Consider the following 12,527-nt stretch of genomic DNA (forward strand, 5'->3'; position numbering starts at 1 on the left):
TCTTTAAAAAAAAAAACATCTGCAGTCTGAGCTTTACATCTGTCAAGAATAAAGCCACTGCTTACAACAGGAGCCTACAATGTGTGTGTTTGTGTGTGTGTGTGTGTCTGCTCGTGTGTCTGTCTGTCTCGGGTGTTTCTGAGTGTCAAAGCTTGTCTATATCTTTGTGTGGAAAGGGCAGCTTGCCTTAAGGTAATGGCTCAATAGCATGAAAACACACAAAAAAACCTTCTGGATCACTGGAACTAATGGAATTCACTCGCAAAGACAGACAGTTGCAGACAATGTCCTGACCAATTCATGTAAGTATCCCCTTATGACAAACATCTGAACGTAGTGTACTGCGTTAAGTGTACATTTGCTGTAGCATTCGACACACTCGACCTCCGCGCCCCACCCCCACCTCCCTCCAGTCTGTGTCAATGTCTGCCAGGTTAAACAGTGACCCGACTTTTCAAGACAACAGACTTCCTCGGCACAGCTCCACTTCACGCCGAGATTTCACAATGGTTGCACAAGCGCCTCTTGTTAATTTCCCTTGCTTCACCTTGCCTTAAGTTAATTCATTTCAGATCATCCAGCACAAGTTATTTCTTCACACCTGCCAATACAGTGAGTCCATATCAAATAGGCAATGCTCTAAAAATAGAGGGCAAAATGATGAGAAGAAATGCTCCCCACAACTCGTATTCTTCCGCTGCCTCCAATTTGCAACCTTTCATGCTCTTAAATTGTTTTAACTGCTAAAGGGCCATTTCATTTTTTCAATTGTATCTTTTTTCCTTCTTTTTGTTTGCTTTACTGTGTCTTTTGTTCCCCTCACCTTGAAGAAACTCATCACAGAGAGGCAGCCAAAGCAAGTCATCTGTCAGCAGCAGAAAATAACAAGAGTTTCTGCAACACCTCAACGTCATCATGCCATCTGACCAAGACCCTTTAAACCATCATCATGCTTGACTCATCATTCCCTTTAACGTTATCCATTTCACTTTCCCCTTGGGTGACACATACAATATGTGGCAATGGGTTTGTTATAGGTAAGGTTAATGTAATTCTTGGAGTATACACAATAGAGCTGCAATGCCGCCAAGAAATCTGTGGCGAGCAGAGAGGAGCGGCGGGTTAGATAAAGAGTCAGGCGGATTAGAGGGACGGAGGTCAGTTGACCAGGAAGGATTTGAGGAGGAACATATGAGGAATGAGCTCTTTGGGGCTTTAGTTTTGTTACATCAGCAGGAAACAAACATGCTGGAATCAGAACGAGAGAGAGAGAGAGAGAGAGAGGGAGGGAGAGAGAGAGAGAGAGGGAGAGAGAGAAAGAGAGAGAGAGAGAGAGATTAGAAGAGATTTGGGGGAAGAATGAACAAGGAAAAGTCCTGAGAATGGAGTTTAATTGTCCCTCAGCAAGCTGCACCAGAGCGTACATGCAGGGCCCAAACACAGGCCCCTGAAATTGGGCTGGGAGAACAATAGGAGACCCCCTCTAAACAGATTAGGAAGAGGCAGGGGGGCATTCCTTCCCTCAACTGCAGACAGGATGTGAGGATGTGAAGAAGAATTGGAGGCTGGGCTGAGCAGGACCCTCTGACTTTTCTATTTATAAGTTCCCAACAAGTCTGGCCGTCTCTGTTAACTGCACCTGCCGCTACGAAGGAGAAACTGATTTCCAATGCAAACATGCTACAGCTTTGGTCACTGTCTCAGATCTGGACTCAGTCAGTACTCACCCTGGCATCTCCGTTGGCAGGTCTGGGCCCGTGGCTGAAAGCCTGGGCTGGGTCTTTGTGGTAGACCTTCAGGCAGGAGTGGTCTGTGATGTTCCTGTAGGGGGAAGAGGTGTGCAGCGGTAAGAAGGCAGCCCACATATCACCGTCAGACAGCGGGCGATCCCGCCTCAGCCCGGGTCTCCCTAGCAGCCAGGCCAAGGGTGTGTACTCTGACCGAGGCACCGACAGTTCTCTGTTGTGTGACATTGTCTCTACAAAATGTCTCAAAAGTTAAAAAAAAATATCCAGTAATCCAGTAATGTTGTGGTCAAACGTGGCTCCGCTACATAAATGAAGGACTAATCTTTTCTTTCTTTCACAGGTCTCGTTCACTAACGCTACAGCGCTGCGCCCCGGATGACTGTACCAACCTACTGGAATCATGGGACAATTTTTTACAGCCCTGATAAAGCTCAAGAGAATTAGTCACAAAGTACACATCTTACAAGGGCCGGGACACTGGGGCAATAGGGGCAAAGTTGCTTATGTCTTTAAGATTAATGTTTTTCAGAACAAATGGCGGTATACTGTCTGGTACATAGTATCTGATGTATTATTGACAAGACATAGTCTCCTGATGTTTGGTGAAGCAGAAAGGAATGAGGAACAAGGAACAAAAAAAAAAGCATCTGGATAATGTATGTGTGTGTGTATGTGTCTGTTTGTGTGCATGGGAATGATATCTACAGTACACAATACTTTGGAAACTACTCTCTGAAAAGCATAAAAGTTCCTGTAAGTTTAAAAACACAAAGCTCACATTGTTCAAACTTTCCACAGTCAAACTTGCACTAGCAGAGAGAGAGGACAACAGGCAGGAAAGTCGTCTAAGTCTCTAAAGAGCGCTGTTGGGTTTGTTTGGGTATGTCAGAGACATTTTGTGCCGTAGGGCTCCGTTTCCAAACGACTTTCATCCGACTAAGTTGAACACGGAGGAAAAGGAAGCGCAAACCTTTTCCTGGCCTGTGACACTTCCTGTATAGAGAGAGCTAACACAGGACGCGCCCAGGGAGGGGAGAGAGGAACGCTACGAGGTGGCATGGAGGACCTTCAGAGGAGAGTTAAACAACTTCTAGGGGTGTAAACCTTGAATGTCCCATCAAACACAGTATATCCTACACACTGAAAGGCACGCACACTAATTCCCAGCACCTCTCTGTCTCTGTCTTTCCCACAGACACACACACACAAACTTGCATCGTACCTCACGTCGGTGAGCTCGTAGTACATATTCCTCATGTCGTCTTTGACGTAGACGGCGACGCTGGGGGACTCCAGCATCTTCATGGTGAGCTGCTGCGGGAAGGCACTGACGAACAGAGCTCTGACCGTGTCCGTGCTGGTGATCTCGTTAGGCATCCGGATCTGCTTGGTCTCATCCCCGTACTGCAGGTACAGCACACCTGCAGACAGACAGGAGGGGATAGGGTGATTAGCCACGGGTAAATTACTCTCAGTGTATGAAAAGCTATCTTATGACTGAGACAGGAGTTATACATATCATATGTAGGGATGGGATGATATGCTAATCTCACGATGCGATTTGATACACAATATGATTCATGATTCAATACAACCACGATACGATGTAATAAATAAAAGTTCAATGACAACAAAGTCTGACTGTGCAGAATTATGTTCATTTCTGAGCCACAAATCTTTCTAGCGATGGCATTGGCTTTCTAGAATGTAAACAACAATTTTAAAGTGAAAATAATATAATTTCAATGGAGAGCTTGTGAAATTGTGATGGGCAAGCCGTCTCATTTGTGATTACCACAGCAGAATAAAATGTAGCTAATTTTTCTGCCCCACGATACATATTGTCACATTTTTGTATTGCGATATATTGAATTTTGATATATTGTCCAATCCCTAATCATATGAAAGCATACATATGGCAGCTGGAGTAAATAGTGGTAAACTGTTCTCAGCTCTTGGTATATTTATTTAAAGGTACGATTCGGTTTCTGAACTGCTGGTCAGCCGTCCCATTAACCTACTGTTGTTGAGATCAATAGCGAGTTTAGAAATTATTGGGTAATTATTGAGGAATGAGGGATAAGTCTAAGCGTAAGTATGGGGTGTTTGTTGTGGCGGGGATTGTGCCTCATGGAGGAGTTGTGGACCTAATTCAGCAATTTGCAATTCATTGTTTGGGCATTTAGCAGACTTATCCAGAGCGACTTACAATTAGTGCAGCAGTAAAACAAGTAAAAATTCCTCAAGCATCAACAGTGTAAGTAGCCAGATAATTGAGAGTGCCATGAAAACAAGGGGCCACATTAAACAAGAAAAGCAAAGTAAACACATTGCTCCTATCAGTAGTTATGTTAAGTCAATATGCAAGTGTAAAGTCAATAAGAAAGTGCAAAACATCTGTGATGGGAGGTGCCTAGTTGATAACCTTAATGACACTCGCACTCTCTACCCTGTAACATTTAGATTAGGCGGCTGTGGCACAGTCTAATGAGTCTGATGTGCTATAGTCACCTTTTGTGGGTTAGTACATTTGAATTGCACTTCTGTATGAAATCTCATCCCTGGATTATGGCACAAAGGATTGTAACATCAAATGCTGTGTACTGGTAAAAACACTCTATGGTGTATGGTTTTCTATTAGATTTTCAGTGGCGTATTTGTGAGACAGAGTATCAGACTAAACCCACCATTCGAGCCCTGTTCACATCCGTATACTTGGGAACGGCTTATTAGAGAAAACTGGCACACAGCACATTACATTTCGAGAGAGGGAGAGAGAGAGGGAGAGAGAGAGAGAGAGAGAGAGAGAGAGAGAGAGAGAGAGAGAGAGTGAGAGAGAGAGAGAGAGCGAGAGAGAGAGAGTGAGAGGGAGGGAGGAACAGGGGGCAGAGGCTCTGGGTGGAACAGCACAAGTTCTGCATCAAAGAGACCAAAAGCCTGAACCTCTGAACTCTGGGTGTGGCTTCTGTACTGTGCTTCAACAAAACAGATGTCTCTATACTAAATATATGGACACGCCCACACCACACTTGTATAAACAATGGCAGGGATAAGCAGAATGCATGCAACTTCTGTCCTGGGATTCATTACTCCAAACAATACAACAATGATTTCTGTAGTATTAAACCTGTAGCAACAATACAGGTTTAATGAAAAGAACCTAACAGTTAAAAACGCTTTTCCTTTTCTAATTGAATGGTATCACATTTCATGAGAATTGCACTAAAATCACTTTGAGACAGCAGAGTTGCTGTGATATAAATCAGTCATTTCAATGTCACTTTTACATCTATCGAGTGCACTGAAAGTAGTTGGCTTTAAGCAAAGGAGGTATGGTTTTACTTGGTGTAACCCCATAAAAGGACTGAGCCAGTAAAAGCTACCAGATGTCAGTGAAATATTATACAAGATCCTACATGCTCCATGAGACAGAGTGAGACAGAGAGAGGGCAAATACAGGAAATAAAATTGCTGAGTCGATCCATAGCACTCTGGTCTGTCTGGGTTTCTGGATTGTAATAACTTAACAAAGTGCCCATTTGCAGAATAACTTCATCTTTCCCTAGCGAGCTGTTATGTTAACAGTTGGCTAGTTTTCATCCAGATGTCAGCGCCTGAAGCGGGGGTGTTTGATGACAAAGCGCCATTGATCATACATGCATTATGAAGATTTGAATTCTTTAAATTCAGTTTTATTAGCTACAACAAAGCTGAATGGCTAAGTTCTAACATGGAGTCACGTTACAATCCTGACTGCCTGGTTTCCCTCAAAATTGGAAACAAATGGCCAGTGGGTTTCCTGACCAAATGGGCACAGCACAGCAGAGTCTCTAAGCTTTACAACAGATCTCCAAGTCTGCAACGATCCACAAAAGTTTAACTGAGCACAACCATGAAGAATATCATCTTATTTTCAACCCTCTTTCTGTTATTCAATGTTAATTGAATCACTGAGTTTAAGAAGCGACAAAATACTATGTTACAACCACAGAGTATATGCTTTGAAATATAATACCGTACAAAAAAGTCATGCTCTAGAATAAAACTGATACTCACATTAAGGGTTTAAAGTATTTCCTGTTTTCTGCTGAGTCCTAAGATGCTCTGGAACCACACTACAACTTCTACAGTACAAGCAAAGGATACTAGGAAGCACCAAATGTCCTTTGGGACAAAACTAAGCGTGTGTGTGTGTGTGTGAGCGTGTGTGTGAGCGTGTGAGAGAGAGAGAGAGAGAGAGAGAGAGTGACAGAGAATGTGTGTGTGTGTGTATGGGAGGGACACTGTGGCTAAGTGGTGCCCCTTTTTTCTCCTCCCCCTTCATCACACCATAACCCCCCGCTGTCCTAACGCTTTCTCCTGATCCATGTGACTATGTGTGTGCTCGTGTGCATGAGAGAGAAAAAGAGAGCGAGAGAGAGAGAGGGGGAGAGTATGTGTGTGTGTGTGTGTGTGTGTGTGCGCGAGTGTGTGTGCTAAAGCGTATTCTCGAAAGCGTCTGTATACAAGTTCTGCATTTCTGCTTCTCAAGCAAAGCAAGAGGCTCTTTTGGCACAGAGCGGCGTAGAAAATGACACCCTGCGGTTTCATTCATTTTCACTTTGGTCAAATAGGTGTGCCGCTCAGACGCAGACACTCTCACCGGGACTAAAAATAAGTGTTCTGCAATTATTCAGCAAAAGACGCCTTGTTTAGTTATGAGCCACCTTGAAGACTGCATCCCAGAAAACTACAGCAACTACACTTTGTTTGGAGACTTCTGACACTCTTGTCGACACTCTCACCCTAATGCAGCAAGCTAATTCTGCACAACTAACCGCGCCTCTGCATATGGATGCAAATGAAGCGCCACGTACATTGATAAGACGACCCATTTCTAATCCTGTCAATAACACGATGGCATATTATGGATGGGTTCTCTAATCTTTCAGTACAGAGGAAATGAATTCTAATTAAAACTAAGCTCTGAGCCGAGGAGGAAGCAGGAGGGGAAGAAAAGAGAGAGGGAGGGAAGAGAGGGAAAGATAGATGGAGCGAGAGGAAAAGGCTCGGGCTGTCAAGGTGAAACGCAGTGAGATCATTGGGTTGTTCTGTTATTTTAGAGAGTTTTCAGTTTGTGCCAAGTTTGTGCTAATTCAGCTGCAGTAGGGAGGTTATTGAGCAGGATTAAGGTCTATTCACTTACAGCTCAATCAAATCAAAAAGTCAACTGAAGATACAACTGACTGATGGAGCCTTTATTCACAATAATTTCTTAATAGACTGGATATAAGAAGCTATCTATGGCAAAATGTTTCCAGTTTGGGGATTTTGAGTGAGAGACGGAATCGCTTTTAGTCACATAACGGGTGCACAAGCAGCTTGACTGGGTTAATTGTTGCTGGCACATTACAAGACAGTTACACAAAACAGGATTGACATAGTAGGTGCTGGAAAACAGGTAACAAGACCTCACATTCAGTGCAGACAAGACAAACTGTAAGACAGTGGACTGAACATAAATGCACAAGTATTCTTTCAAAGCCAAAGAATTGCTCCTCTGTACCGGCACCGGAAACAAACCCATGTCCTGCATTGAGTGAATTGAGAACGACCCCAAACAAATATCACAAAGCGTACCTAGCGAGCGGTCCTTCGTCTGATTGGTGGATCGCACCACCGGCAGGCTGGCACGAACCCGGCTGCCGCGGGTGAAGGCTGTGGGCGCGTCGGCCTCGGACATGGTGTCCAGCGACTCTAGGGAGGCCAGGGAGAGGTGGTCGACCTGGTCGCCGACGCCGGGCTGGGAGCTGGGGCCGTGCTTCGGGCTTCTGCTCTGGAAGGGGGGGGGGGGCGACATGTAAACATATAATACGGTAAGCCAGAGACTGTGGACACTGTCGTGACAGAGTAATGATACAGTGCAGTACATTAAAAGTGATTTATTACAAATAAAGCCTCAAAGTAAGTGACACAACAAAGTTTTTAATAGTGTTACACAATCATTTTCCAGTGAGAAAACACAGTGTCAAAACACAATTTTCAAGATCATCATGCATTTGGTGGGTTTGAGTTCTAAAATAACATCTGCCGCCCGGAGAATGTCAAGACTGTTATGAGACACTACATTCTTTGGCAAGCTGGCATCAAGCACCTTTGATGTCGACTTTGGGGCTTGACTCCAGCACAGCACCTAAGTATGCCAAACAACTCCAGTCATGCAAATGTGCAAAGCAGTATTAATACTGTATGTCGCTGAAGAAGACATGCTCACACATCTACCGCTGCTCAGTGCTATCCCACAAGCACATCGCAGCGTTGAAAGTTATCAAGCATAAGCAAACCTCTAATCATATCAAAGGAGTCTTAACTTTTAAATTTCATATGCACCCACACGACACGAGCGGGGTAGTCTCAAATGATACAAACAGTAGGAGAGAGAAGAAATATTCCAACAGTTCAAAACATCACAACCCGCATTAAATCACACTTTGCAGGAGATCAAACAGAAACCTAAAACGTGGGTATTAGGAGAGGAGAATTTCCTTTTAACCGCTGATCAAGGATCGGGCATCGCATCATCAAAACTTGAAGATGGGAGTTTGTTACTTTGTAATCAGAGCTTTCTGGACGTGACAAGCTAAAGCCATGGCTAGAGGAGGGATGTGGCCAGGCAATGCGTGACAAAGCTACGGAGCCCATTGAGCCCATTGTGCGGCGCTGTAAAGTGATCTGCACTACAGGGACGAAGAGGGACTGAAACTGTGGGGTCAATGAACACAGGGCTCTTTATGAAATGCTCTTCTGGCCTGGCAGCAGTCTAGGGCCATAGAGCTAATGGAGCTGCGGACACAAGGCCAGGTCCGCTAGGTTATCTTGGGCACACAACATGCACACGCTGCTGTACACTGTCACAGTCACACACACACACGCACAAATAAAGAATTTAGCCATTTTGCGTTGAGTGTGGCTGACAGTTGTGGGAGCTTTTCAGGCCCTAAGCTGGTTTAGCTTGGCAGCGAAGCGCGCTTGGCAGGCGAACCCAGGGCAGATGCTGAGAGGCAGGGGGCAGCAGAGGTGGGAACACGGTCACACAACAGATGTTAGTGGGGATGCAAACTAACCTCACACACACAGCCACACACACACACACACACACACACACACACAGAGGCATGATGCAGATAAGATAAAAGGCTGACTAACTCTGTGGGGCAATTGGATTTTCATCAAGTACCTCTGAATGTCAAGCTCAGAATGAAGGGAGGAGAGCATGCCCTGTAAAGACTGACGGAGGAGAGGAGAGAAGGGGAAAATGAAAAACACAGGGGCAAGAAATGCCAGTGGGAGGGAGAGATGAAAACAGGAATGTCATCAAACAAAACAGAGGAACCATGGAAACAAATCAACGTGAACAGATCAGAGCAGAGTAAAACAGGAAAGAGGCTACAAAGATAATCAAACCACTGATCATATTTAGGTGTTAGTAATAGACAATAAGACCTCAATTAACGGCTTCCCATGAGCCTATCTTGTTTCAGTAAGTGCTGATGTGGACATCCTCCACTATTCAATCATTGTTTCTTGTGAGGCACCACATTCATTCTCTGTGGCTCGAGCGTCGCTGAAATACGATCTGCCTATTTTTACAATAAAGCGGCCCTCTAATCATCAGCATTCTCATCATCGCCATGTAAGTGATATTTGCTGAGTCATGGTGTGTGAGTGTTTGATACGCCTCACCTTCAGAGCGACCTGACACAGCAGCCAAAAACCGCTGAGTCATCACTCGAACCGCCACTCTAATTCCATTAAAATGCGCTTTAGGCCGTGGCATCCAGGGATTTTTTTTAAAACACCTATACACACACTGTTACTACACGATGACAGTCGGTCACCTTTTAGCGCGGAGGGTCACATGGAGTCGACATGCCACCCGAAACCAGACATGTGTTGGGAAATTTAATCTGAACTTTGAATGATTTATAAGCACATTGAATTGCGGCGGGTCCAAACATCCCTCCCACGCTGCAGGTCCAGCCTCTACCTTCTCATGCTACTATGTAAACCTTGTGAATCTTCAATCACTCGGGCATCCTCTCTACTTACAGGGGCGCGATTAAGCCAGCGTGGTCCGGCTGCATAACACCCCCTAACTCCCCCCCCCGGATACCAGGAAAACTTTCTGATGGATATTACATGACAGCTGGAGAAGAATTGCAAGAGAAGGAAAAGATAGTAAAAAGCAAGCGCAGTCGGATGTAACAGTGGAGGAAATTGCAAATGAGACCTTCTGTCTCCCTGTGGAAAAGGGGTAATTAAGTTATGACACTACACACCAGTCCAGACCTGACAAATGAGGTGTCCCCTCCAAAGGTCAACTGTTTAGTTCAGTTCCTCTCTCTCTCCGTCTATCTCTTTCATGCACACGCACACGCACACGCACACGCACACGCACGCACACGCACACACACACACACACACACACACACAGACCATCGTTCTGGCAGCCACTGCATGTGATACCGCCGACACTCCTCACATCAAAAGCCACTTCCTGCCCCAACTAACCACTTCCCGCTTTAGGCTCCAGATGTAAAAACCACAGCGCAACCGCTGATTAGCACTGTAAAACCTGCTCCGATGCGCTTCAACCCGCTCGCACCTACATTCCACACCACCGGTTTCCCCCGCTTCAGTCAAAACCCTGACCGCAGAACCTCAGATTCTGCTTTTTCAGCGACGAGTCCCTCTGTACACCACATTTACTCTCTGACAGGTATGATGGATGTGAAATCGAGACACCGATGCAAGCACATAGAGAGAGATGTGACAAGTTACATAAGGTCATGGAATAGTCCCTTGGGAAGGAACATGTCTGGAAAAAAAGGTCTAGAAAACGTCTAAGAAGTCAGAAAAAGGTCAAGTATAATCATGGTGGTTTATCTGTGCTGATGGATTATTATCAGACTTGGGTCAAATACTATTTAGAAATCATTCAAAAACCAAACAACATAATTAATGCAGTATTTGATATTGTACATTACCAGGAGTGTGTGTATCTGTTACATTGACTACAGTGCCAGTGCAGTAGAGTAGAAATGAGTCAATGGAATATGACTCATCTCAATGCTCATGACGTGTGATGTTGATATCAAACTCTATTGTTCTGTTGCAGTATCCGACAAAATGTTTCCCCGGGCCATTGGGCGCTAACTCACAAACAAAGGTGTTATCTTACAACTTATAATTGTCTTTAGTGTTGCTTGCGGCAGCTTTGAATAAATGGATGTCAAGTGTAATGTAATGTGGTGACGCTATGGTTCAGCATACAACGCTGCTTGCAGAGAGAATAGGGGAAGATGAAAATAGTTCAGAATGTGTGAAGGTCTATGTGTGCAGTCGATGTGTGTTGTGTATGTGTGTGTCTGTGAGAGGGAGAGATACAAAGATTGACAGTGAGTGAGTGAGTGAGTCAGGTCATTGTTCCAGAAAATCTGACCTGCACCCTGAAAACATTTATGCAACAGTGGTCTGACATATGCTGTCATCAGAAAGAAATGTCAGGTCTGTGTGTGTGTGTGTGTGTGTGTGTCTGCCTCATTCGTATGCCTGCATACCCACCCTGCACCTCCAAATATATGCAATACTCAAATTCTATAGTTTAGTGCTGCTAAATGCTACATATATTGTCAAGTACAACCGAAACGATTCGCCTCTCGCTGCACCTCTGAGTGTACCTCTGATTGTGCGTGTATGTGTGTGTTTTTCAGATCTTTGATATCAGCAGCCTGACTTGAACTTTACAGTGCCATTTCAAAATGAAGAGACAAAGTTGCGGGATTTCACATTGCAGAACAAATTACATTATATCATGCGGCCCCCTGTCTTAGCTCCTGACAGACAGGCTGACGTGGAGCCGAGATGGGGCGATTAAACTAAATTACGATGGTTAAGAATAATGGCAGCTCCCATCAGGAGCTTGCTGTGTCAGACATAGAGACTGGGTATAGACATGGCCTCGCCTGCTGCCAGAGCGTTATGTACCAGACGCTGCCAGCCTACACACAGCACACTGATTGGTGCCTATTTCTTTACATAATCAACAAAGGTTTTAATGCCTTTCTCGTGACATAGGCTGGCGTTAACCTTGAAAAAAAGGATCGGTTCTGACTGCAGGTATCTCCGTCATCATGTTGTACTCGCTCACCTTTGGGCTACAGAATTTCGAAGAGCTATGAAAATTTTTTATCACAATTGTTATTTGCATTGCTATACTGCAAGTTTCACAAGTCATACCAGGGAGCTTTAACAAGCCCTAATGATAGTTTTTATGCATTTGATATGTATCTGCAACAGACACTCAGGGTCCAACTACAATAGCATGCATTCATTCATTATCCTTTATGTACACTAACAGAGTGAACACACACAGGTAACCAGAGAAACAAGTTCCCCCCATTCAGACTATATTGTCTTTCCGGACGTGAAAGAATGTAAACCTCAGAGTAGAGGTGGAAGCCTGTGTGGCTTTAAACACAAACTCTGGCGATGTGAGCACGGCTTTCCACTTAAGATGCTAATTTGGCCAGGTCTCTGGAGAGAGGAAATAGAGCTGACTGTAATTACCTGGCCTGATCTGTATGGCAAACACACACAACAGAAGACGCTGGGTCTACTGTCTCTTAACCCCTTACTTATGTCTCATCCTGACGCATCATTCCACATAGAGTCTGACAAAGTTCATGTGGTGACTGGGTTTTGAGTAAGATGCAGATAAAATCCTTGTTTTTCTTCTGG

The 12,527-nt window shown here is 44.6% G+C and overlaps 1 protein-coding gene across 12 annotated transcripts in view; it reads right to left on the reverse strand.

Moving 5' to 3' along the window:
• Window positions 1–12,527, reverse strand: part of LOC139642162 (sickle tail protein homolog) — a 111,503-nt gene that overhangs the window by 22,069 nt on the left and 76,907 nt on the right. For all 12 annotated transcript variants that reach the window (XM_071516912.1, XM_071516908.1, XM_071516913.1 and 9 more), the window contains 3 exons: window positions 7,368–7,563; window positions 2,971–3,169; window positions 1,728–1,821 (listed from right to left, as the gene is read on the reverse strand). In XM_071516912.1, the coding sequence (XP_071373013.1) occupies window positions 1,728–1,821; window positions 2,971–3,169; window positions 7,368–7,563 (489 nt within the window). The remainder of the gene's footprint in view (window positions 1–1,727; window positions 1,822–2,970; window positions 3,170–7,367; window positions 7,564–12,527) is intronic.

Source organism: Centroberyx affinis, unplaced genomic scaffold (genome assembly GCF_046629955.1).
Source record: "Centroberyx affinis isolate AG114_WGS23_722 - 3 ecotype Tasmania unplaced genomic scaffold, CSIRO-AGI_Caff_v1 ptg000436l_1, whole genome shotgun sequence".
NCBI lineage: Eukaryota > Metazoa > Chordata > Actinopteri > Beryciformes > Berycidae > Centroberyx > Centroberyx affinis.